The sequence below is a fragment of the Rhamphochromis longiceps genome, linkage group LG12 (assembly GCF_057381845.1).
Source record: "Rhamphochromis longiceps isolate RC_006_pf linkage group LG12, R_longiceps_female_GT1.1, whole genome shotgun sequence".
Taxonomy (NCBI): Eukaryota; Metazoa; Chordata; class Actinopteri; order Cichliformes; family Cichlidae; genus Rhamphochromis; species Rhamphochromis longiceps.
In genome coordinates, this window is record NC_140568.1 from 4,689,585 (window position 1) to 4,715,482 (window position 25,898).

Here is a 25,898-nt window from a genome sequence, read left to right on the forward strand (position 1 = left end):
TGTTGTTGTTGTCATTCCAGCCTCCGCTGACTCTTGTTGTGCTAGAAGCAGTTTTGAAGCAAAAATACAATATTCAGAAGACAAAATGTTGTGGAATTTTAACCATGAGCACAGTGCAGGTTCAGCAGTTGTGATTGTTTCTGTCCAGTCGAGCTCGTTAACTAAACATGTTGGCAGAAGCAGAAATAAAACTTTCAGAAGACAAAATGTTCTGATTTAAAGAAGGACCAAAGGAAGGAAAGCATAGGTTTTGATTAAGTCTGATAAACTAGAATTATAAGGTATTGTTACATTAAAAGGAGCAAAATGAAATAAAAAGGCTATATCAAAAACAGGTTATAACATAGGAAATGTGAGGTTTTAAAATGAAGTTAGTGTCAGCGTTTTAAGAGAGTGGTAAAATGATGAGTAACGTTGAAGAATATATATAAATACAAGTCTATAAGTCAAGAACATAATTAGGATAAGGCTTTTGATTAAAGAGTCCCAACTATGATAAGTTAGGGAGATGCAGGAAAAGGTGTTTTGTTTCCTTTGCAGAAGATCTCGGCGACCACAGGGGGTGAGGATCCTGGAGGCCCGAAGCCGGATGGACCACAAGAGAGGGTCAGAGCGAGGACACAATGTATTGCGACCTCTGGTGTACCAGAGGTCGAGAGAGGGAGTGTGGAGCAGGGAAATTATTTTACTGCTATTGTTAAATAATCGTCATCGTCACCATTGCATTAATAATATAATCTGCAGCATTGATATTGCATTCAGAGGTTTAAACAGTGTGTGTCTTTCAGAAAGACTAAGTTGCAGAAAGTTTGCATTAATGAAAGCAGAGTCTAAGTTATTCTGAGGAGCAGGTTAGACGAGGCTATTTGATGAGCCTCTGGTCTGGTGGAAGGTCAGAAGTGCAACGGGTGAGATGAGAGAGCATTTGAGGACGACATATACACACACACACTTAGTTAGAGAGAATCATTTATAGGTGAGAGGTTAGTTATGTTTACTCGCAACTGTGAAAGAGGAACAGTTTCTTGTTGTCTCGGCAAGAAAGAGGAAATACCTGGTGTGAATACGTATGAATGGACGGTGACTGGACGGACGAACTGAACTAAGGTTGGACCAACTGGACACTGAGGTAAAGACTGGACTAAGGCTAAGCACATGACTGATGACTGTTCTGTTTTAAGTTCATTTTCATGACATAGATTGGATCATGAGTGGGGAAAACTGAGCATTTTTAGTTTTGTACATTATTTTGACACATGAAATGTGTCAAAATAAAGGGGGGATTTAAGGTTTAAGTTGAAATGGGTTTAGGATCATTTTAGGACTTTTGGGGTGTTTGATGATTTAGATATGGTAAAACTGAGGCAGACATTGTTATTTTCATGTTTAAGTTGAAGGATTAAAATGAACTGAATCCTGGTTAGAAGATAAACTCTTTACACACATAAAGAGCATTTAGATTAGGGCTGAACGATATATCGCATTTGCGATAATATCGCGACATGATCAAGTGCAATTTTCTAACCGCAAAGGCTGCGATTATACTGCGATTATATTATACAATTCATGGGCTGCATCCTCCTGAGGCCGCATTTGTAGACCGATTACGTCACAGCGACGCGCCGAAGGCTGTCCAAATTACTACCATATCCCAGAATTCATAGCGCGGCCCAGCCAAACTCCAGTTTCCAGCAATGGCGGCCGCTACTAAGTTTTAAAATTACTCATACTAATCTTTCTGGGTCACAAAATAAACTTTTAACATATTTTCAGGCGAGAAAGTAGTTGTGTAAACATCAAATATCTGCTCGGTTTATCAAGATATCCCATATTTGCAAAAGTGCTTCGACGTTTTCAGAGGCGTCTGCTACCCACCAGCTCGACAGCTAGCCGGGAGCTCGAGGGTTACTGATGCGGCCGAGAACGGCACAACTCCCGGCACATCATTTTCAGATCACCGCGGAGTTTCGCTGCTCGGGTTAAACGTAATATATAAGTCACTTAGACAACCTAAAAATGTTATTGTTGGGCTTTTTTCAGTGTTTTGTTTGTTCGTGAGTAAATCGGTTTGGCTGAGATTAAAGTTATTAGATTAGATAAAATAAAACTTTATTAATCCCCCGGGTGGGTTCCTCCTTGGTTTTCACACAGCTGACTAAACGTCAAACAGAAAACTTATTAAACAGAAGTATGAGACAGTCGAGAATTTACACCAGTGTCTGGTTATATTTTAGATAGCAAGAAGCAGACGGCCGAGTTTATTAAACTCCACCGAGACAGCGGTGACGCTAATCAGAACTAGACCGTCCAATTTCACGCCTTTAAATTTTAAAGGCGTGTTTGTGTGTGTGTTTATACAATTGCTATTATGTTTGCACTTTATGTGTAATGTTACTGACTGCAGAGATCAGTAAGATGTGTGTATTTTTTATTTATTAGTTTTATTTATTTAATATTATTTTTTAATTGAATGACTGTCTAGTAGTTCACAGATGTCGAAAAACTGAGTGTGGTAAAGCCACTGATTTTTTTTTTATGTATATTTCTGCAATCTGCACATTGTACTGACTTTCATTTTAATGTTTACACCAGGGTTCCTTGTCAGCACTTTATGCTCAGATGTTTGTAAGCTAAAAATAAACTATTGTGTATGTTCAAATATACTGTTGTGATTGAAGAAGTTAAATAAAAATGTCAGTCATCAATTCATGCATCACCTCATGTCATCATAACAGAGGTCTGTCTTCCAGGAAAGAACAGTTTAAAATTAATGTAATATAGTATTGGCCATACTATATGATGTATTGCTTGTCTTTGTTTAATAATACAGAAGACAAAGACCTTAAAAAATAATCGCATATCGCATCGCAATATTGGGGCAAAAAATCGCAATTAGATTATTTTCCATAATCGTTCAGCCCTAATTTAGATTAAGTAAAGTTAATATAAAGGATAGAGCCCAGAACATGATATCTTGAACCAACTTTGAATAATTAAGGGAACATTAGATGAACACAGTAGATTAGTGAGGTGTACCAGAGAGAGGCTTTTTGTTTTCTATCCTTTACAGGAGAACATTCCAGTAACACAGCGACCACAGGGGTGGCAAGAATCTCCAGTTTCGCAAACAGGTCACATCTGGATTACACGCTGTGGACAGGGCGACCCCGGAGGCAAAGGTGGTGTGGCTGAAGGTGCTCAAACGCAAGTGGAAGGAGCCACGCTGGACTGGTCCATACGAGGTCGTTGCCAGGACAACTACAGCAGTCCAACTGAAAGGGAAGGGCGACACCTGGTATCACTGGTCGCAGTGTGCACCAGCACATGAGAGCTTGGTTGAGGAAGAGGCTTCAACCAACACAGGTGTCAACAAACAGAGGCAGAATAAACCCTCTCACCTGTGCAACAGGCCATTCAGTAGTCCACCTGGAAGGCTGAAGAAAGAAGAGCAGCAGCGGAGAAGGTCGTCACGCCATCAGAAAGGGGCAGTGATAAGTTAAAGGCTCCACAAAGAGGGGAGTTTCAGTCCAGAATCTAAAATCTATATAACAAGTCTAGAATACAAAGTTTATATAACATGATGCAAACAACCGAATCAGAGACACGTAATGGGAAGAAATGTATTAAAATGTTCCTTACAACTACATGTGTATTATATGCGATAATAGTAACCATGGCTCTGTTGTCTTTTGTCTGTATTTTGCAAGGCACTCCGGACCCCTTGTCTGAACACGGAGGCCAGTCCAGCCCAGCAGTTCCTGAGACTGTAGGTCCTAAAACAGGATCGCTAGAAAGACAAAAGCGCGAGGGGTCAGGTAAAGGTGATGAATGTCTCAGCAGAAATAATGGCATAGAGTTGAACTATGTTAAAGGGTCTACCAGCTCATTCATGTTAGATTTGTGTGACGTCATTAAATGTACAGGAGCCAGTAGTAGATGGAAAGTGTCAGACAACAGTGGGACCATTTATGCCAAAACAAGATAACTATGCATGTTTTAAGTTCTCTACTGATAATGAAAAGTACAAGGTGGGAGAGATCGATCCAACTTGGTGTGCCGTCACACTTCAGGGACGAACCACCAACAATGTAAGCGGCCCTAGCACGGTAATTGGAACCTGGGCAGGAAGTGGGCTCTATTATTATTGTGGGGAAAATACTCTGTTGGTTCATGTTCCTATAGGAAGCGTAGGGACATGTGCGATGGTGCGATTAGGAGCTCCACTCATGCTGATTGGGAATCAGGTAAAGGCTATTCCACAACGCAACACACGTACTCTAGCCGCCAGACGTCTGAGACATGTTTTGGTCAAAAGAGGGACCCAAGGTACACATGCTTATGATCCTCGCCTGAACTCGCCTAGGGGAGTTCCAGACGAATATAAGCTGGTGAATCCGATAGCTGCAGGATTTGAGAGTATATTCCTTTGGGTAACACCTAATAAGAATGTTGACCGCATTAACTATGTTCATTACAATCTGCTGAGACTTTCTAACCTAACCAGGGACGCCATGATGGGGTTCGCAGAACAATTGGGTCCAAGTTCTCTGATGGGAGTTCAAAATAGGATGGCGCTTGACATGTTATTGGCAGAGAGGGGAGGTGTGTGCTCGATGTTTGGAGATATGTGCTGCACGTATATCCCCAATAATACTGCCCCAGGTGGCTCAGTAACCCGAGCTCTGCAGGGCCTGAAAACTTTGTCTAAAACCATGCATGAGCACTCAGGGGCCTGTTCTTCGTACCGTGCTAAGTGAGTTAGCTGGATGAGATTGTTGACGATTTCGCGTGATCCTGGATCGTTCGGTTCCCCGAAGCCCATCCGGGACTTGCTGTCATAGCAACAGAGCCGTAAGCGTAAACCTGCTGGGGAGCAGGTTTACTTTATGTAAACAGGATTAGATCGCGGCCACGCAGGTATGTCCGCGTCATTCATACGAAAGCAACAGCGATATTCCACCACTGTTTCACCATAAATAAATAACATCAATGTAACTAAAGATAATGCAGCACTTGATCCTTTTATTGATTTCACACAGATACATACAGGTCATTCCCTAAAAAAGGGAAATGTACTATTAACATTCTATTACATGTATGTGATTATTACAGATGTAATTCATATTTCAGAGTAGCAATTGTAAATTACTTCGTGTAATCAAGATGAGAGACCACGGCTATAAAAGCGAAGGTGGATTTGGGAAGTCTGTCGCAGTCATATCCTGTCCGTTTACGCGAGCAACCCATTGCGGAAGGTGCAAGATTGATAAGGAGAGTCCTCAGAATTCAGTGTATATTGCGGGACAGACAGGATCCTTTAGCTCAGCGCGACAGTGTGCTCATAGAGAGATATCGATTTTCCCGTGAGGGTATTATTTACTTAACCAACTTGTTGACGAGGGGGTGCAGGACCACCACCTGTCTTTTTTTTTGCTCTGCCCTTTTCTTGGTTGCTGTTATGAACAAACAAACAGAGTATTCCAGGGTCTCTTTCCAAGAGACGACAAGCAATATAAGTGATAAATATTACCATTCTGTAGAATATTCTTATATTTCACTTTTACTTGTTCCCATGTTCTAGTGGGTCCTGTTGTGGCTCTAATGTGAAAGGGGATATAATATAACATATTATAATATAATATAATGTAATATAATATTGGATAATATGGTGTGATATGATAAATCTACCCTACCGCCTACTGGTGTTGGCCAGAGGGGCCGATGGCGCAATATGGCAGCCTGGCTTCTGTCAGTCTGCCCCAGGGCAGCTGTGGCTACAACCGTAGCTGCCTCCACCAGTGTGTGAATGTGAGAGTGAATGAATAGTGGCATTGTAAAGCGCTTTGGGTGCCTTGAAAAGCGCTATATAAATCCACTCCATTATTATTGTTATTATTGAATTACTTACGAGTTTGATTTGTCAGCAACTTTCTGCCAGCCCTCTCTCCTTGCTTTTGCAGCCTTTGCAGTGTTCCCTTGCGTTTTAATTCAACTCTGAAACTCCTGAAATCCCTCACTCAAGAGTTCTTGCTCTGCTGCCGAAAAATACCGAGCGCGCTCCTTCGACATTTTCGCCGACCAATCAAAGGGTTGCCGATCAATGTTTCTACTATCGATGCGTAGCCCCTGTTGGGCCACCCAGTGATCTCACATTACTTCATCCAGCTATACTAATCGTCAACAACAGGTGTGTTCGGGGAACCGGAATAGCGAGCTCAGAGTTAGCGCGATGATTTGGTCTTGGATGTTTCATTTGATCTTGGATGTAGTAAGCGACGTACGAAGCACAGGGCCCAGGTATTGAAAACCCGCTGGCATCCTGGATGACATCTGTGTTTGGACAATGGTGTGGCTATATCAGTGATGTGCTCATTGGCTGTATTTTTGGGAATATTGGTCATCGCTGGTTGTTGTATCATTCCTTGTGTCAGAGGATTGTTGGTAAAGATAGTGGCGAGGGTTACGAACCCTGGCTGGGTTGAGGGCATCTACCAGATGAACCTGGAACCCATAGAGTGGGGCAGGGAGTGATACAACATGAAGTATGGTGACATTCCTGTGGGAATGTCAAAAGAGGGAATGTTGGGATTCAGAGATTCTTTTATTACTACCATATAATTTGCCTTATGAAGAATGTATTAATAACATGTTTCACAGTATCACTTATCAGTAATATTTCTTACAGGGTTTATATTGCATTGAATATGTCTGTCATCACATTGACCTTTCTATTTTATAGGTTGAGTTCATTTTATACACAATGCATAAATGTGCTTGGTTAAGAGTTGATGTTCCAGTCTAGAAGGTTTTAAGCTTCACTGGTGAGAGTGTCCAGATGATACATGTTGAGGGGAGATGAGAACATAGCAGGTTAATTGCATGCATGCTTACAATACACATAGTCAGGTTTGAGTGAAGGCCTAAGCGTCTTCTACTCCAGTCTGAGACTGGCTGCTAAAGTACTTTACTTAGTGATTAATGACGAGGGTCCAATTATTAGCTCTCAGAAATGCTAAGACCTGAAGTTATTACCTTAAAAGGCAAGTAATGAAGAAAGGAGAAGTTATATGTCAGTTTATAGTTATTAAAAGTATATGTGATGTACCCTTGTTTGCACGAATTGAACTTTTGTCCATCTGTCACCCTGTATTTTTGAACTGTATTGACGTAGGTGTGATATGTTATCCTATAAAACCAGAACCCAGTGTATTTTTGTCAGAGCAACCCATTCTGTATGCTGACGGCTGGTTGTTCTCCTGTGATAATAAAACTCATCGTTTGATTGCACTTTTCCGGAGCCTCCGTTGTTTTTTGTCTGGTCTGAAGTTGATCGATTTCGCAACAGTATGCACAAATATGACCCAAGATGGGACTCGCCAACCTGGATTGACTCAATAGGAGTTCCCAGGGGAGTTCCAGATGAGTATAAGTTAGTTAATCAGATAGCGGCCGGCTTTGAAAGTGTGTTTCTATGGATAACTCCGAATAAAAATGTCGATCGCATTAACTATGTCCATTATAATGTGTTGAGACTCTCTAATCTCCCTAGGGACGCGGTAGAAGGCCTTGCGGAACAATTAGGCCCGACGTCGTTAATGGGAATCCAGAATCGAATGGCCCTGGACATGTTGTTGGCTGAGAAAGGTGGTGTCTGTGCCATGTTTGGGGACATGTGTTGCACGTTCATACCCAACAATACTGCACCAGACGGTACGGTTACTAGGGCGCTTGAGAGTCTGAAAATGTTATCTAAAACCATGCATGAGTAATCAGGTGTGAACACTGGACCGGGAGACTGGTTCACGTCTGTCTTTGGGCAATGGAAGAGTGTTGTTATGTCTGCCATGTTTTCTTTTGTTGTTTTTCTTGTCATATTGATGATTGGATGTTGTCTCATCCCTCTGGTCCGGCGGCTTTTAGTAAAGATGCTGGAGAGAGCCCTGAGCTCAGGCTCAGCAGGTTCAGCTGCGCCGGAGTCCATGATGCCTTTGAGGGAGATTGTAGGCTGGACGGAGGAGTGAGACAAATCCTGGTGTAAGTTGGGCTCGCAAGCGAGCCCAAGAGGAGGAGTTGTCAAGAAAAACATGTAATTTCACTGCCATTATTTCATTATTATTTCATTAGTCTGCATCACTTAGTATCAGTTGATCATCACCATTATCATGTATCATTTATCATTTAGTAAATCTGCTTAATCTTGTATTCCAGAGCACGCAGAATAAGACACATTCCTCTGTAATATTCTATTATGCAAAAACCACCAGCATCTCTGTGGCTCCAGGCGGCCCAAAGTAAAGTCAGATGAGGACAGCGACCTTTTGTTGGCCTGGACAGACAATCTCACAAACTGCACACTCGGACACACAATTGTTTAGACCAGATGTTTTCCCTCATCCATATCTGGGAACATAAAGCCTGAGAAAGTGTTAGGTTTCTGAGAAGCTGAGTTCTAGGAAATGTTCTGACGTCATATTAGGCTATAAAGCTTTCTGTAACGAGCAGAGAAGATCGAAGACCGGCTTCCCACACTGTATAACTGTGTGTGTTTAATAAATCACTTTTTGGACACTTCTGGGGACTCTGTCTGTGCTTATTTTTCCTTCCAAATAAAAAGAACCTTTACAAAAGAACTGTGCATTTCGTGTTGTTAAGACTGTTTCATCTGGGACCATTTTGCAATCTAACGCAAGCTTAATTAAGGATTCTGTTTGTTTTATTCCTTCTAAGCCCAAATGAATTTCTTGTGAATCTGTCTACTGTGAGCCTGGTGATTTTGTTACTGATGCCTGACTGCCAACTGTATAAAACAAAAAACTACACACAATATTCGAAGCACATAGCGCACAGTCGTAAATTCACCCTAATTTTGGTATGATCTGAGCTCAGGCACTGGGTGACTGAGCATAGCACTTACGCATGTGAGCGAGGGGGGAGAAACTGCTGCAGGAGAAGCGTAGACAGGCAGACAGAGGAGAGCTTAAGTTTGACCAGGTACCAAAGCAAATCATTCATACTGTACAAATAATGTAAATATGACGGTGTATCACAAAAGATTGATATCAAACTGATCACTTGACCCATATTACGTTACTTGCTCTTGGAGTGAATCAACAAATGGGGAAATGAAAATCCGAACAACAACAATGATGTTTTTTTAGAGAGTCTTAGCTTACATGTGTGTTTATTTCATATTTTCAGTTGTTTCCCTCCACGGCTAAACAAAGCACTGTAATCGGTTTCAGTTATGTACTGATGAACACAACAATTGACATAAGTGGCTTCTTTCAAAGAAAAAACTCAGGTAGATTTTATTTTATATATTATGCTTTGTATGTTGTTCAGTATATTTCTATGCAAAACAAGAGGAATTTCAATACACAGCAGTATATTCACAGCTGAAACCAGATATTTACATACACTTTAGGGAAAAAACATAAAAACATTTTTTTTTTCTGTTAAACATCAATTTAGAGTGAACTTGCAACTAGAAGATCACTGGCTGCTCTCTGCCCAGCATGGAGGTCACTGCAAACTCTCGGTACCTCAGCAGAGCTGGCAATATCATCAAGGACTACTCTCACCCCAGCAACCAACTGTTTGAACTATTACCGTCAGGCCGACGGTACAGGTCACATAAAACCAGGACAAACAGATTCAGGGATAGCTTCTTTCCCAGAGCTATCACCGTAGTAAATAAGAACAAAAACAATTGAACCTATTCCATACCGTCACTGTCATTATATTATGCTGCTATTCATACTGTCATTATATTAATGCTGCTATCCTGTATATATTGTACAAACTATTGTTTGAGTACTTACGATTGTTTTTTTGTACTTTTTATATTTTACATTTATATTTATTATTGAAACTTGCACCAAGGGAGTGGCACTCCAATTTCGTTGTACTCTGTACAATGACAATAAAGGCTATTCTAACTTGTTTTGTTTTAGATAAATAAATATTGAAATATCTTTTGAATTAGTTAAATGTCAGAATATAGAGAGAGAGAGAGCTGTCTATTATTTATCACTTTCATCAAATTTAGGAGTACATATACACTAAGTTTATTGTTAATTAAGAAGAAAACTGCAGATGATTGCATTCTGATCTTAAGCAGCCTCTGATAGGTTAGTAGAGTCGGATTTTTTAGTAGAGTCCTCTGTCCTCTGCTGGATGTGTTGGAGAACACTTTCAGCCCTCTGAGGACTGCATACCACTGCCTGAGCCAAGCCAATGTGCCACTAAGCTCCAGCCAGTGTCCACACTGCCAGAGGTCTCCACACATGCTGGTTCGGTGTCTGTCTCCGCTGAAGGGTCAGAGGAACCCGTTTGAGCTGTCTGTCTCGGCTGGAGGGCCCAAGGAGCCCATTCAGCCACCTGTCTATGCTGAAGGGTCAGAGACCTGTTCGGCCTCCTGTCTCCTTTATAGTCGAAAAAGATGTGCTCCTGGTGCACTGGCCATTGCTGCTACTCAAATCGAGCGTGGACCTGGACCTCCAGCAGGCCCCGGGGACCTACGTCACACCTTGCTCTTGTCTCCCTTACAGCTGAAAAAGGTCCATGCTTGTGCCCTGGCCCTTCTGAAATTCCCTCTCCATTTAGCCGAGGCAGTGAGTCGGCCTCCTGTCTCCCTTACGGTCGAAAAAGATGTGCTCCTGGGCGCACTGGCCCTGCTGCTACTCACATCGGGCATGGCCCTTGCCCTCCAGCAGGCCCCGGGGACCCACATCCTCCCCTGCTCTACTCCCCCACTAGCTTCTTCTCCTGCAGTTACCCTCCACCACATATCCAGCACATATCCAGCTAACCCTAACCCACTACAGTTCGTCCTGATTGTAGCACAAGTGGAACCAATAAGCAGGATTCATTGGCAAGCAGACAACCAGTTCCAACTACTGGGAAGAACCAGTGCGATGCATTTTGTGGTACGCGTCGTGGTAGCTCCTGCTAGGATTTAGGACAGACCTGAGGCTGATGAGAAGGATCTGGGTGTTGCAGGGCCGTCCTGGCTGACACGGCGCTGCGTGAAGCTCTGGGATGCTGCCTCTGGACTGGCACACTGGGGTGGTGGTTCCCCTGTTTAAAGACCTAGACCTGAGCGTGTGCTCCAACTGTCACACTCCTCAGCCTCCTCTATGCCAGGGTGTGTCTGTCAGTCAGGCCTCTGATTCAGGAGGAAGCAGTTTGTGTCCTGGTCATGATCACTGGAGCAGCTTGTTATCCTCTCGACTGCAGGGTCTGTGGGAGTTTGCACAACCAGTCTACATGTGGTTTGTGAGGCTTCTACTTTTGTAGGATCTTCATCTTACAGTACAAAGAGCCTTTGCTGCAGCTGTTGTTGTGTTTTGGCGCCTCATGGATAACTTTTCATGTCATTTGAGTTTCAGGCTTCTTGGTGTTGCTGAGCTGTGTGCATCGTCTGCGTGGGTGTCAGCATAATGGGGCTCATATTAAAATGACTTTACAGTCACAGAGAAAAACTTTAAAACACAAAATCAACACTTTGAACCATCGTGGAAACTACGTGTCCTTACTTGTCATCAAATGATGAGTGTGCGTCCTCACCAGGTGTCACAATCATGTGTATCAAAACGTGTGTAACTGTTAAACAGCAAAATGTGTTAAAGCTGAAAGTCTGACTGTTCAAAGGTGAAACTACAAACACTTGTACATATACAGCTCCCTCCATAATGGCCTGAGGAAAACCAAAGACCTGATGTGATTTCATGTTTTCTTTGTTTCACAGTTTAAAAGTTTGTGGTTCTGTTCTCAGACCTTTGTCACTCACATGTTGTGCATCAGCTGTTTATGTCACTGTGCAGCCAAACTAACTCCCCTCATGTGTTTCCTTTGCAGCTGCTCCTCTGGATAGCATTGAGTCCCTGGCTGCCTACTACGTGAGCTGCGTCAGGCAGGTGCAGCCGGACGGCCCGTACAGAGTCGCTGGATATTCTTCTGGTGCCTGTGTAGCATTTGAAATGTGCTCTCAGCTGCAGACCCAGAATCAGCCTGTGGAGTTCCTGTTTCTCTTTGATGGCTCACATTCATATGTGGCAGCGTACACACAGGTCAGAGAAACACTCACGCATCTTTATTTCATGTATATGCTGTATAGCGTGTGTGATGTTGGTTTTGAAGGATGAGCTCTGGTCACATGATCTGCATGTGAACAGGTTTAACTGTGTTTTTGATTTGCAGAGCTACAGAGCCAAGCTAACACCCGGCAACGAGTCTGAGGCTGAGACTGAAGCCTTGTGTGCCTTCATCCAGCAGTTCACTGGCATTGAATACAACAAGGTATACTGTCTCTGACCCACAGGTTCACACACAAGTATTCCTTTATGTGGCATCAGCGTTAAAGGCCACACAACCTGAGCTTTTGCCTCACGGCGCCTGTAAGGTAAAGATGGTGACTGTAACACAGTCTGGAGCTGCTGTTCCAGCACAGTCTGTGTGTGGTGCAGGTTTGACTCAACAATGATGTGATGTTTGGAGCTGTTATGGAGACTAAAGTAAAACATGCGGTTAAATCAAACCTTCGTACAGTTTCTCACTGAAAGCTGACATTTGTAACTCCTGAATATCAAAACATCTTCATTTTGCATTTTCATATACATAAGATCTGTGATGTTCATTAATTATGTGTCACTTACTTTTCTGAAAACAACAATATCTCCGCGAGCACGCGGTAACGTTTGCTATGAACTTACAGTCGTCTCCATGGTTACATCCTACAGCTTTTGGAGACTCTGCTCCCGCTGTCAGACCTGAATGCACGCGTCAGTGTGGCCGTGGACCTAATCACCTCCGCTCACAAGGACATCGACCGAGACTCACTGCACTTTGCAGCCTCCGCCTTCTACTACAAGCTAAAGGCTGCTGATGCATATGTACCTACTGCAAAATACCACGGCAGCGTGAAGCTGCTGCGCGCCGAAACCAGCAGCGAATATGAGCAAAACCTGGGAGCTGACTATAAGCTCAGCGAGGTACCGATGCACATTTACATCAGTCTGTAGTACTTATCTTCACTGTGCGTGTGTGCGCTTGTGTGTGTTTCTATAAACTCTGTCTGAGCCTTCCAATGTTCAAACTGTGTACTGCGTCTTTCTTCAGGTCTGTGATGGCGAGGTGTCGGTCCACGTCATCAAGGGAGATCACCACACTTTCCTAGAAGGCGCGGGGGCGGAGTCTATCAAGAACATCATTCATAACTCGCTGGCTGAGCGAGCTGTCAAACCAAGGGAGGGTTAAACATCCACCGTCTCTTCACCCTAATTCCTCAGCTTTCCCCAAACTAGACTGTAAATGTGTCGCTATAGGAAGTGTTTGCACTGCTTATGTTTACACGCTACTGTTATCCTAATATCCCAAATGTTAATGGTTAGTGAACCAGTCGACATCCCATCATCTCACAGCTCCATCGATTCCAACTGCAAGTTTTGTTTTTTGTTGCCATATGTTGTTGTTTGCAGAAGTTCATCCCACAACAAAATAACGTGGTTAAAAAATTAATGTAACAAAGTAACAAACACTGACACATTGATTGAATCCTGAATTACATAACATCACTCAAATTGGTGTTTCTGCTCATGCAGACATCAGTAGACAGGCAAACGCGCTGCGACCAGCCTGATGAGCGACTGTGGAGGGAGGGCTGACCCTGCAGCCGTGTTTCTGCACACTAACTACTCGTAACACAAGTTGGAGGCATTTCTTTATTTTGTGATATTTGTTTACTTTTCAGTCATGTGACCACACAGTCATCAGTTACAGTGGCAACCAGCAAATGTTTACGTTGTCAATAAGTTCACAACAAATTAAGTGTTTCATAAACTGTGTTTTAACAATGACACTCGTGTTACTGTAATTTACAGACCAGTTATTTCACTAATTCAGAAGAAAAACTGCTTCTCTTCATGATGGACTGTGTCAAACACACGCTGTTGTTCTGACAGACGCCTGTGACAGAGGCGTCGCTAAGGACCAAATGTGTCTCTTCAGAGGTTAATCAGAGATGTGAATGATCACTGTAACAGTGAGATCATATTTACTGATGTAACCTCTGAGAAACTGTTTCCTTTTAAAGGCTTTGGTCCAGAGATCTAAAACCTCAGCAAATAATCCAAACCTGAGTACAACAGCTGGCCTGAGACCTGTGATTGGGTCAGTGAAGGAAGCTGCTGATTGGAGATGAATGTGCTGAGGAGTCACAGTACGATGGACGTGACAATAAAGGCCTCTGTGTTTTATTGTAACATTTCTGTTATGTTTTGTAGGACTAATAAGGGCCTCAACAGTCGCTCAGTGTTTTCCTTCATTGTAACGAGCCTGTCCCGTTGGATCTATGATTCCTGTGCTTTTGTTGTCGTTACTATTTCTGATCATTTATCTTGTAAATATAGTTTTTGGGTTTTGTTTTTTAGAGGATGGGTCAGTTTATCAGGGACTGAAACACAAATCCTGTTGGCCCAGAAAATTCTTAGTCGCTGTTGGCGCCACCCGACCGTTTAGTTCAGACCATTAAAGTAACGACTGGTTCTATATGACACTTTTCTACATGCAACAAAGGTGGTGATGGAAGGAGGAGAACAAACTTTTTTGTCTGTATTTAATAGCACAATGAAGACCAGACAGCAAAGCAGGGAGGGAGAAATAAAGGGCCTCAGGTCAGAGTTGAACCCGGCCGCAGCATTTACCCCATGACCAGGTGACGTGGTCACCCGCCCGACCCTTACGCACAGCAGTATTTCACTTCAGCTACCAGGAGTATGTGGGTCGAGCATGCAGACTGAACTTTAGCTGCATGTTAGAAAGCCGAGTTTATGAATGAAGGCTAGAACAAATGTCCCGGCTGAAGGAGGAGGGGCTGCAGAGGTGTATAAACACAGGTGGGCGGGGCAGGGCTAGTGTGCAGGATGACTCAGTGACCTACACTGACCCGTGTTGGTGAACATTTTGTTAAAGTTAAATGTTTTCAAGCTGACAAGTAAATTATCCAGCGAGCTAAGTTGAGCTGACCGACGTGCAGTAAGGTTTTCATGCTCTTCACTAACAGCTGATCGCTGAGAATATATCAACAGTAATAATGTCCTGTAATTCCCACGGCTCTGTATGTCACACCTGCGTATGCTTCCCCATCACATTCATCACCTGTTCCTCTGGTGTCTCTGATTGGAGCACGCAGGTGTGTGGAGCAGAGTGAAATCACACACCTAATGCTGTTTTATTCAACCTGGATCTTGGAAGTTTTGATTAACATCAGTGTCAAACATGAACTAACTCTTTGTCCCCTTCAACATTACATGTTGTTTTTTGAAGTAACAGGTTCAGTGATCTTAAAAGGCTGCGGTAACGTGTCGCTGATAAAACACTGAGTCATTTTCAAATTATTCACTTTAGTTCAATTCAGCTTTATTGTTTTATGTGAAAGTCTCCATCCTGTGTCCTTCACTTATCTTTATCCCAGGTGTGAATTGTTCACAGGACTTAAAAGAAGGACGTGTCTGTGGAAAAGGCTCCGGCCAACCTAAACTCCTCCCTCATCAGGACACAGAAGAGCCGCTGAGGCAGCGCCTTGGAGTACGCTGCTGGTCGCGGCACACAGGTGCGCAACAAGATCTCCCGGCCTGCTGGAGGAGGGAAGTCTGGTACTCTGCTGCTTCCCCCAGTTTGCTTCTTGTCAGATCCCAAGTCCTCATCGACGGGCGCCAGAAGGGCAGCCTAAAAGGGCAAAGGTCAAATGTTAGCAAACAGCAACCGATTCTGAAGAAATGTGCTGTGTGATATTCAGAAGTACTGTAACCCGAGTCTCCCACAGAGACCTGATCCAGACTACAGCTCACAAACACAGCTCCTCTACTAACACCTCACTGCAGCTGCACGCTGCTGATCCTGTCTGTGATTAGAAATGATTTCAATAAAGTAAAACAGAGGCTCGTTTTCTATGAGCGTAAACAGGGATCTCTTTTTCAGTCTCAGTGTAACAAACGTGTTTACTGAATAAGTCTTTCAGTAAAAATGTTTTTGTTAATTCAGTAAAATCTGCAAAGATGACTTGTACTGTTGGCAGCAACAAACAGAGACAACAGAGTGTGGGACAGACAGGAAGTCAGGACACGTCTATGTGCTTCACAGTGGGACTAGAACATGAACATTTCTACACACACCACAGGCAGCAACTGTGCAAACCTCCACGTCACCAAAAACACCCTGCAGGTCCCATCAGAGCAACGGCAGAGAAAACAGATGAAAGGTCTGTTAGAGAGAAAAACGCTTCGCTGCTTTCTTACCTGTATGACACCAAAAGGGTTTTGTTTTTTTAATAATAAAGGCTTCATGTTTTACAGTTAAAGGTAAAGCTCATGCAAACATGCAGGCTTATTTGTCTGATCAATGCAAAAGTTCAAACATGTCTCTTTCAAGCCTCATTATCAGCTGAGATCATAGTAAAGACACAGACAGGATCCTGATCCATCTGTTCTTTATATAATTACTGTTTTTACTGTAATGTAGAATATCATGGACATAATACACAGACTGCAGCCTAAATACTGCTAAAAACAGCTCTTTTTATTTTTAAGGTTTCACGTATTAACCTTTTATTATAAAAGTCACCTGATCCTTAGCAGGTGTGTATACAGAAATACACCAGGTCATTATTTAAGCAAAGCGAAGCCAAACTGCTCCTGTGTGACAGATGAAGTCCACCTTTAAACAGCATTTAGATGCTGCTAATGAAACTCGATTAGTGGCAGCACTGGTCTGTGGGCTGGGGACACTGGTGCCACCAGTACAGCGCGCACTTTTCACAGCGCCACCATGTGGACCAAACTGTATTCTGGGTCAAACCTGATGTTTTATCATTTACACTGAACAAAAATATAAACGCAACACTTTTGCTTTTGCTCCTGTTTTCCATGAGCTGAACTCAGAGATATGAAACATTTTCTACAAACACAAAAGACCCGACACTCGCAAGCAATGTTCCCTCTAAGCTGCGCGCGTACACAATTGCGCACTGCTGGCACGGTCTCTGCACAGAAAATCTGCGTTGCGCGCACAAAAAAAAAAAAAAAAAAATTCACCTGAATTGAAATTAAAATGAAAACTTTAACAATCCTGTTTTGCAGTGTTAGTCAGTGACTGGCTGCTCCCGTATAGGATTAGAACGAGGCCACCTTATCCCGTAGTCCAGCCAATCACGCGATTCACATTCGTATATACGCAGCTAATCAACGTCGCTGTCAGGCTCTGACGCGTCCTTATGCGCCGACACCGGTGTTTTAGCAAAGCGGCTGATGTGGAGTGAAGCCACGTTAATGACAACGTGTACAACCATTGGAGATGTGAGCAGGACCGACGGAACAACTGACGGGAAAAGTGTGGACTTTATACCAGTTTTTAAATTGTGTTGATCGGCCGCGTACAACCAGAGTTATGATAAAAATATCTGCAATGTTTGGTTTTCTTCCTGAATACTGTCGTTGTTTATATTTACTGCGGGAAGAAACGGTGAAAACGCCGTTTTATAAGGAAAACGCTCGAAAGCCTGTGAGCAAAAACAACACCCCACCACCCTTTCCTATTGGTGGAAAAATGTACCATGTGGACCAATCAAAAATTATATGGCAAGGGTTAGAAACGGGAGGAAGTTTTAGGAGTGACGGCGGTGCTTGGAGATGTGAGAGATTTGCGACGTTTAGCGCAAATCTTATGTAGTGAGTGTGTAGTGTAGTCAGCAGTTTTGTTGTGTGTGTCAGAACAATGAGGCGACTGCTGAATGTTACAGGTGTTACAGCAGTGATACATCTGCTGTTGTCCTGCAGGTATCAGGCTGTTGTTCTCCTTCATCTCATAGTGGACACAAATTATTTTTTGGAGTGGCACAAATAATTTGTGTGGCATCAGATTTGATGCAGAACAGCTGATTGTTCTGTAAATAGTTTGAACTGTTTAATTAAAAAACGCCTTGGCTACATTTTTAGGTAAACAGCTGCAAAAAACTTTGTTTGCATAACTCGGTTACTTTTTTGAAGAAGTAACTATATAATTAATTGCCCAACATTGGTCATTATATCCTGTATTTTGCAGACAGAGTTACAGACTCTCTCCCAGACCACAGACTCATAATACAAGTCAGAGCTTTATTAAAAAAAAAAGAAAGAAAGAAAGTTGTGTTTTCAAAATTAGAGTTATTTTTACTTCCAATAGTGTTAACATACTGCACAGGTCAGGAACAAGATTTTTTGTTACATTTTCATTGTAAGTGGGCTGAAGCAGTTAATTAAAAGTAGTCTAACATGCCACACCTGTGAGGTGTGGCATGTCAAGGTGCTGATTAGACAGCATGAATATTGCACAGGTGTGTCTGAGACTGCCCACAATAAAAGGCCACTCTGAAATATGCCGTACATGTGTAGCACAATGACACACATGTCGCAAAACCAGTCAGGATCCGGTTCAGCTCATGGAAACAAAAGTGTTGTGTTTATATTTGTGTTCAGTGTAACAAATACTGAGACGTCTAATAATGTTGTGTGTTGTTCATCTGAGGACGCTGCAGAGAACCAGATTATTTTTATTATCCTGTTTGTCTGTTATGTGAACCTTTAGAGGATGTACCTTATAATGACTGAGTGTGTTTATCGCACTATGTTAAATGTAACTGTGAGCGACACGAGGCTTACTGCTCATGGTTACCTCATCAGTGGTGAAGTCAGCCAGCTTGATGCAAGAAAGAGGAAGAACAAAAGGATGAAAGAGCAACACACAGATGAAAAACAAAAACAGACTTTCTAACCGACAGAGCTGAAATCTGAACATGTCACCAGCTGCAGGAGGCAACGCTCTGAACCACGTCGTTCCTCCTCCAGATGGAGCTTTTACTGCCTATAGTCTCTTGACATACAATGGTTGGATTGTCCTATGATACTGTATCAGCTGAGCCTCAAATTCTTATGATCTCGAGCTTCTTCAGTCTCAGTGAATCCTTAGTTGGCTCAGATGCATCATCTGGTGTTTGAGTGTAACAAGGTGGTTGTAACACAAAAGGTGTGTATGTGTTTGTGTAAACAGGTGAGTGTGGTTTGTAGTGTCCAACTAAAGCAGCGTGTCTAACCAACCACATCTCCAGGGCTGAATCAGGTGACCACGAGCCATCGCTCCACAGCTGCTGAGGGAGCTACAACCCTCATTCAGCCTTTCATAGACATACGGCAATGAACTGTATGAACAATAAACTTTATTCATACACACAAATCCCTTTAGGGTTGTGTCAGCGAGGGCAAACGTGCCACATCAAATACATGGAGCTACAAGCTGTGGTGACCCACTGTCAGTAAGGGAGCTTTATTACACACACACAGCATCAAATCATAACAACAGTTACCTCAAGCTACTTCTATGTTATAAGGCAAAGACCCTGCAGTTACACAGGGAAACATTAGGTGACCGTCTGTGAGCGACAGTGGGAACCAAAGCCTCTAACAAACATCCATCGATAGATGAGGGGCAGACGGGCTGAATGCAGAGAGGTCTACTAACACATGTTGAGTGAAGAAGAAACACCCAGTGCATTATGGGGAACTTAGACCTATAACTTAGACCTGTGTGCGCCTTAGCATATGCTACTTCCGGCGCATAGCGCTTAGTTTCCGGTGTGATATTCGCTCCTTGTTCACGGTCGGGTTTTTCAACCAAATGGACGAATCAAGTGGCAATTTACATTTTTCGAGATGTCGAATGTATCTGTAGATGATGTTGATCGACTTGTCGATATTTCCCCCCCGCGCCTCAGAGCAAACGAGAGAAAGGATTCAGATTTTATACTTCTCAGTATCTGTAAACAGCGCTCCCTCGTTTATCGCGGGAGTTACGTTCTAAAAATAACCTGCGATTGGTGAAATCTGAAGTAGCCAACTTTATTTTTCACAGTTATTATCAATGTTTTAAGGCTGTAAAACCCGTCACTACACACTTTATACACTCAGACCGACATGAACATTTTCACACGTTTCTCTCCTGTTTAAGCTCTCAAAGCTCAAACCTTCGTAGACAAATAAGTCCAGTATTACAGAAACCAAAGATCAAACCGTGTTTTCAGGTCCAGCACATGAGAACAGAGCAGCTGAGAGATAATTCAACATCAATGAATCATTAATGAATCAATGAATCAGCGATTCTGTACTGCACAGGAGAGACGGCACGGAGGAGATCAACAATAGTCTGAAGCCAATCAGGACGCAGAACACAAAGCGCTGTGCGCAAAAAAAAAAAAAAGCATGCAAACTTGCACAAAAAAAATGTGCGAAACAGCGAGGCCGCGTTATAGCGACAGACCAGACCAGCTGCACAACACAGACACTTCAAACCTGAGGACAAATCTAAGAGAACAGAAAAAGGAAAGGAAACTTAGCTTAGAACCATGCAGCGCTACAGGAGACGGCAGCACTGCAGAGGTGAGGACCAGCACCTGTTTGAAAGAGACAAATGCACACAAACACACACAACAACGAACGAGAAACAAACACAGAGAGAGGAAAAAGTGGTTATACAGAACTTGAGGACATTACCTACATGTAAATATCTAAATAATTATAAGTTTGTTGTGTTTTCTTTAACAATGTCAGAAGGAGAGAGGCACTGAGGCACCGTCTTCCGCCCCCCGACGCTCCTGCTGCGCCTCCTCCTTCTGACAGGAACTGCCTACAGAACAAGCATGAATGATGCCTGAGTGGACACACACAACTCACAAGTTCCTGGCTCTGTCAGCTCCTCTGCAGAGGGTTTCCCTAAGAAGGTGGACCTAGCAGGGTCACCGGGAGACGGGGAGCTGTGCCTCACGGCCCTCACTTCGTCGGAGAAACCCTCATGCAGAGTTCAGAAACTTCTGTGTTGAGTATGTCGCTGTGAGCCTCCACCATTTAACTAGTGGGTGCAGCCTGAACTGTCTAGAGACAGACCAGACCAGCTGCACAACACAGACACTTCCAACCTGAGGACAAATCTAAGAGAACAGAAAAAGGAAAGGAAACTTAGCTTAGAACCATGCAGCGCTACAGGAGACGGCAGCACTGCAGAGGTGAGGACCGGCACCTGTTTGAAAGAGACAAATGCACACAAAATAAGTGTTTGTTGTAGAATGTGCAGCATGAAAGTAGCATGCATGTTTTGCATAGAACTGTTTTATGCATCTGCATTTCACAAAGAATGACAAATTGGTATACGGGACAACAAATAAAATCTAATGTATAGAAAAAAGATAATAGGATATGCCCATGACAATAAGAATGATAAAGGACTTCACAAAGTCAATTTATTGCTAAAGTGTGATCTTAGAAAATTGCTATTGTGCACCACACTAAACAGAACAAATTCTGTCAAAACTTACTTTTGCAAGATCCCACAAATGTTTTGCAAGATCTTGAGAGTTTTTTTCTTTGCATTTATCATGCTTCCATCAATACCTGTAAAGCTGTACAGAGTACTGCAGCTGGTTGTTAATGAATGCAACAAAGACCACCAGATCAAAGTACACCTAGCCACGAGTGTTTCCCCTTCCACTGAGCACTATCTTCATCTCGCAAAATACATGTTCAAATTTTTTTTCTTCAATGTGCCTTGCGAGGCTCCATAACATACCTATCAATCTGTGAGCATTTCTCAGAGGCTGCAGCAACTGCAGCTTTTGAGGAAGTTGCAACAGCACATTTGTGAATTCTCACGCGTAGCCCTACAGGAACACCCACAGTTACAAATACCATAGCGACCAACATCAGTGCTACTACTGCCCACAGTTCATGTAAAGGAAACATAACGGTGTCATACAATAAACTACAGAATCAGCATTGTTGTCTGTGAAGGTTCTCAGTCATTCAGGTCATCGTAGTCAAAGGAGCTTGTAAAGAAAAGCGTCTGGACTTCTTTAAGTTGCTTGAAGACGTTTCACCTCTCATCCGAGAAGCTTCTTCACTTCATCAGCATTGTTGCACAACCGTGTATTCAATCTTGTTACCCTTCTTTAAAGTCCACCACCTGTGCTGCAAGTGAAGTTGAGGGCAACTGTGGCTCAGGGAGTTGGGAAGCACATCTGTAACCGGAAGGTTGCCGGTTCGATCCCTGGGCTCTCTGTCCTGGTCGTTGTGTCCTTGGGCAAGACACTTTACCCTACCGCCTACTGGTGATGGCGCGATATGGCAGCCTCGCTTCTGTCAGTCTGCCCCAGGGCAGCTGTGGCTACAACCGTAGTTGCCTTCACCAGTGACTGAATAGTGGCATTGTAAAGCGCTTTGGGTGCCTTGAAAAGCGCTATATAAATCCAGTCCATTATTAACACATTGGAAGTTGTGGCACTTCTCATTATTTGACGTGCACAGCCGCTCTGTGTGAGGGTCAAACATTTGTTTATTCAACACCTGTGAAGGTATCAGAAATCGGCTACTGAGAAAAAATGCATAGATAGCAAGAGAAGCAAATTAAAGCACTGCACGTGCTTTACGTGCTATGACATGCTGCACGTCATAAAACCCAGTTTCTTGATTAACATTTTTAAGAGTTAAGTTGTAATACTTTTGTGCATTATTAAAACAAATCCTAAAATTCTGTATCACTGTGCTGTTACGAGAAGGTAGCTTGAATGTAGGTATCTGGCCCTGTGTAAATCTTGAGCATGAGTGATGTTGTGGGACAGTGCACCAACTACACAGGTACAGTGGCGTGTCTAGAAAATTTTTGTTGGGGGGGCCAGGTAGGGGCACAGATTTGGAGAAGGGTGGCAGATTTAATTGGCAGATAATGTTTTAAAAAAAAATTCTACCAACCCTTAACCATAATTCAATAATCCTATAAACCTAATAACCAAATGCACTTTTAACTCTTATTAGAATGAGATTTTAACCACTACGGTGCAAAGTTTTTAGATACTGCGTTGATAAAGTACAAGAGATACAATCAGTGCTTTGTCAGTGTTTACTCAGCATTCAAGGACAGCAATATTTGCATAGTATTTTTACTGACATATACTGCACATATGTTTTGGGCAAAAACATTTTTGAATATTAAAATACGAACATTTGTAGCAAACAATTGACAAATTAGCCATTCCAATGCAAAACTTTCTCTGCCTGTTAAAAAAAGAAGATAATCTTCTCACAAACTGGTGTTTGATTTTGAAACAGGAAAAAAGTGGAGAAACAACTGAAAAGACTAATATTTGAATAAAACCTGAAAGCAAGTAAATACTTTCTATGCTGCCTTATGGTAAACTTTGGTAATATTGATAAAGAACAACACTGGCTGATGATGAAATACATTCAGCTGGCATGGTGACACTGCCAGTATAACCTGGAGGGCTGGACTGGGACAGAAAATCGGGCATTTTGACTACAGACCGACCCACCAGGTATTAAAGCCATAAAGCCTTTGAATGAAAACAAACCCTGTTGTGACAGTGATGTACAGTCTTTTTGGTATATGTATGATTTCTATACATTTTACGTCAGATAAAAACTTTGGTTGTAAGATTTAGATAATTATTTAATAAAAGTTAGATATTTTAAATGAGAATAGGAAAGAAAAGTATTTCTTTGTGCCCCCTTTCCCTGTTAATGCCCTACCTGGCCCCCTGGCAAAACTTTGCTAGACCCGCCCCTGCACAGTTACCAGCTGTCAGCTACATAAAAAAGGATCCTGGTGGGTGGTCTTCACGTTTCCCTCTCACCAGCTATCCAAACCGACATCATGACCAGCAGCTTTACAGCTGTGGCTCCAGCAAACATCAGCTGATACTAGAAATTAATATTAAATAAATTCTAACAACAGCCGATCAAGCTTAAACGTGCTGCTGTTGTTTAGCGCGACATCTGCTGGTTTCGTCTTTCTGGCGCAAAGTGGGCGATAAACAAACAAGAGAGAAAAGCCGATCAGCTGATCATCGATCAGTTTCATGATTGAAGTAGCAACAGGAGAGGCAGGATGAGAGAAGAGGCAGCTGTGCAGCGTAAAGACAGAATAAATCCAGCTTTGTGTCTTTTTCCATTCTAGCTGAAGTTCGGGACAAACTGCGTCTCTTCTCAGCTCAATACGAAACGTGTAATATTTTCTCTGATTGAGGGACCATTCCATTTTTTTAAGGAGCCGTTGGCAACTCTACTAACTAACCTTATGAATAAAATAAAGTTCACTATCAGTAACATCATAGCAACCGAACAGCTGTATAAAAACTCCAAGCTGGCTAGAACGCAGTATGAGTTATTGCAACTGACAGTAAAAAGTCAGCACAACGAAAATAAACTCCACCTAAACTTAGTTCATATCTGACCCAGATAGACTGCAGGTCATAACTTCTTACCTGAAGTTCAGTTCACCTGACACTCGGACTGGCGGCTGCCTCGGGGCTCTCCTCCTGCCTCCCCTTCCCTCATCCACCTGCTGCCTCTGTGGAAGCCCCGCCATAGCCACCACCAAACAACGGAGTTATTTCTACACATCGACCTGCATCTGGCCAATCCACCACCTCTCATTGTTCATGCCCTTACAAAAATAAATAAAAAAATAAGTCAAATAAGCCCGATGGCCAGTCCAGCTATGTTAACCTGCAACCAAATCTGCAGCTCCATACAGCAATGTTACGACTTAGATTACATCTTATAACTCATAACTCTTATGTTAGCTCCCCTCTGTAGCATACTGTCTGAAATATTCCACGGCTGCAATAATTCTTTAAGTGTTATTTTTTCCTTGGTATTCTAATTTCGCCGAAGTTTACTAAACTCAACAAACTTAATATTACTTACCGGGACATTTATTCTGTCCTCATTTTCTTTCACCGAAAAATTGTTTCCTGCAGTGACGTCTTTCGTGCTTGGCTCTCCTACCTTTGCTAACGTGATGCACATAGCGCAGAAGCCGATGCTGCATTCACTTACACTCGGATATCTGAGCGTCACCGTGAAAACATAATCGGACATTTGATATTTGATTGAATTTTATTGTTTTGCCTTTGGGGTGGCACCTGGGGTGGCCAGTCTGGTTGGGGGGGTGGCCTGTGCCCCCCCAGGCCACCCCGCTGGACACGCCATTGACCATAGCCAAAGAAAGCTCGTTTATGACCAGCATCATGTAAATAAGCGCTCTGAACGTCAGCCACAAACGAAGCCGAAGAAAACGTTAGCATCATTTCCTGGTTGCTGTGCGACAAGCAACTGTAAAACTCGAAGCTCTGAACGCGGTCCTCTGTCATATAAATCTGCGAGTGGTCTCTGCGTGAGGCGAGCGGCTTTTCCCGGTGAGTGAGAGATTGAGCGTGAGGTCCGGAGAGCGCACAATGAATAAAAAGGGCTCTGAGAAAACACGCCATGTGGTAGCCTGGCTTAACAAAGCGGAGTGGGATCAGGTTCGGGACTACCTTTACTCGATGGACTCCTCTCTGCAGAGGTTTGCGTTAGAGAGGATATCGGCTTGGAGGGCCAGGTGCGCTGATAGTTTTCCCGTGGCCGTGGACTGCACAGCAGACCTCGTGCGCTGCCAGGTGCGGGACCGGTCCGGACAGCTTACCGGAGATGACTTGACCCTGATGTACGGGACGGCCCTGGTAAGATTTTTTAATCTTATCACGGAGCGCCAGCAGGGGAGAAAGGCCCCGCCGCTGAGGCAACTGGCTGGAAACTTGAACATCCCCGAGTGGGTGGTGGATCTGAGGCACGAAATCATGCATGGGACTCTTCCTTCTTTGAAATGGTGCCGAAAGGGATGTAAGGTGGTCCTGGAGTGGCTCCAGCAGGAGTTTTGGTCCAGACAGCTGGGAGGAGGCCCCGATGAGCAGCTCGTTGCCAGGCAGAAAGAAGTGGATGCCTGCAGAAACGCTCGGGAGCTGCTGATCTCTTTTGAGAAGGACC

At 43.2% G+C, this 25,898-nt stretch overlaps 1 protein-coding gene and 1 pseudogene across 1 annotated transcript; both read left to right on the forward strand.

The window, feature by feature from the left end:
• Positions 1-11,923: 11,923 nt before the first annotated feature.
• Positions 11,924-13,313, forward strand: LOC146656655 (fatty acid synthase-like). Its single transcript, XM_085426821.1, has 4 exons — positions 11,924-12,071; positions 12,202-12,300; positions 12,741-12,992; positions 13,120-13,313. The coding sequence occupies exons 1-4, from the start codon at positions 11,982-11,984 to the stop codon at positions 13,255-13,257; spliced, it is 579 nt and encodes a 192-aa protein (XP_085282947.1). The 5' UTR covers positions 11,924-11,981; the 3' UTR covers positions 13,258-13,313.
• Positions 13,314-23,534: 10,221 nt separating this feature from the next.
• LOC146656656 (ribosomal biogenesis protein LAS1L-like) overlaps positions 23,535-25,898 on the forward strand; it is an 11,241-nt pseudogene continuing 8,877 nt past the window's right edge.

Coding starts and splice junctions, on each gene's coding strand:
- LOC146656655 (XM_085426821.1), top strand. CDS start 11,982: ATGTGCTCTCAGCTGCAGACCCAGAATCAGCCTGTGGAGTTCCTGTTT. Junction 12,072..12,201: donor ATGTGGCAGCGTACACACAG/GTCAGAGAAACA, acceptor TTTGATTTGCAG/AGCTACAGAGCCAAGCTAAC. Junction 12,993..13,119: donor CTGACTATAAGCTCAGCGAG/GTACCGATGCAC, acceptor GTCTTTCTTCAG/GTCTGTGATGGCGAGGTGTC.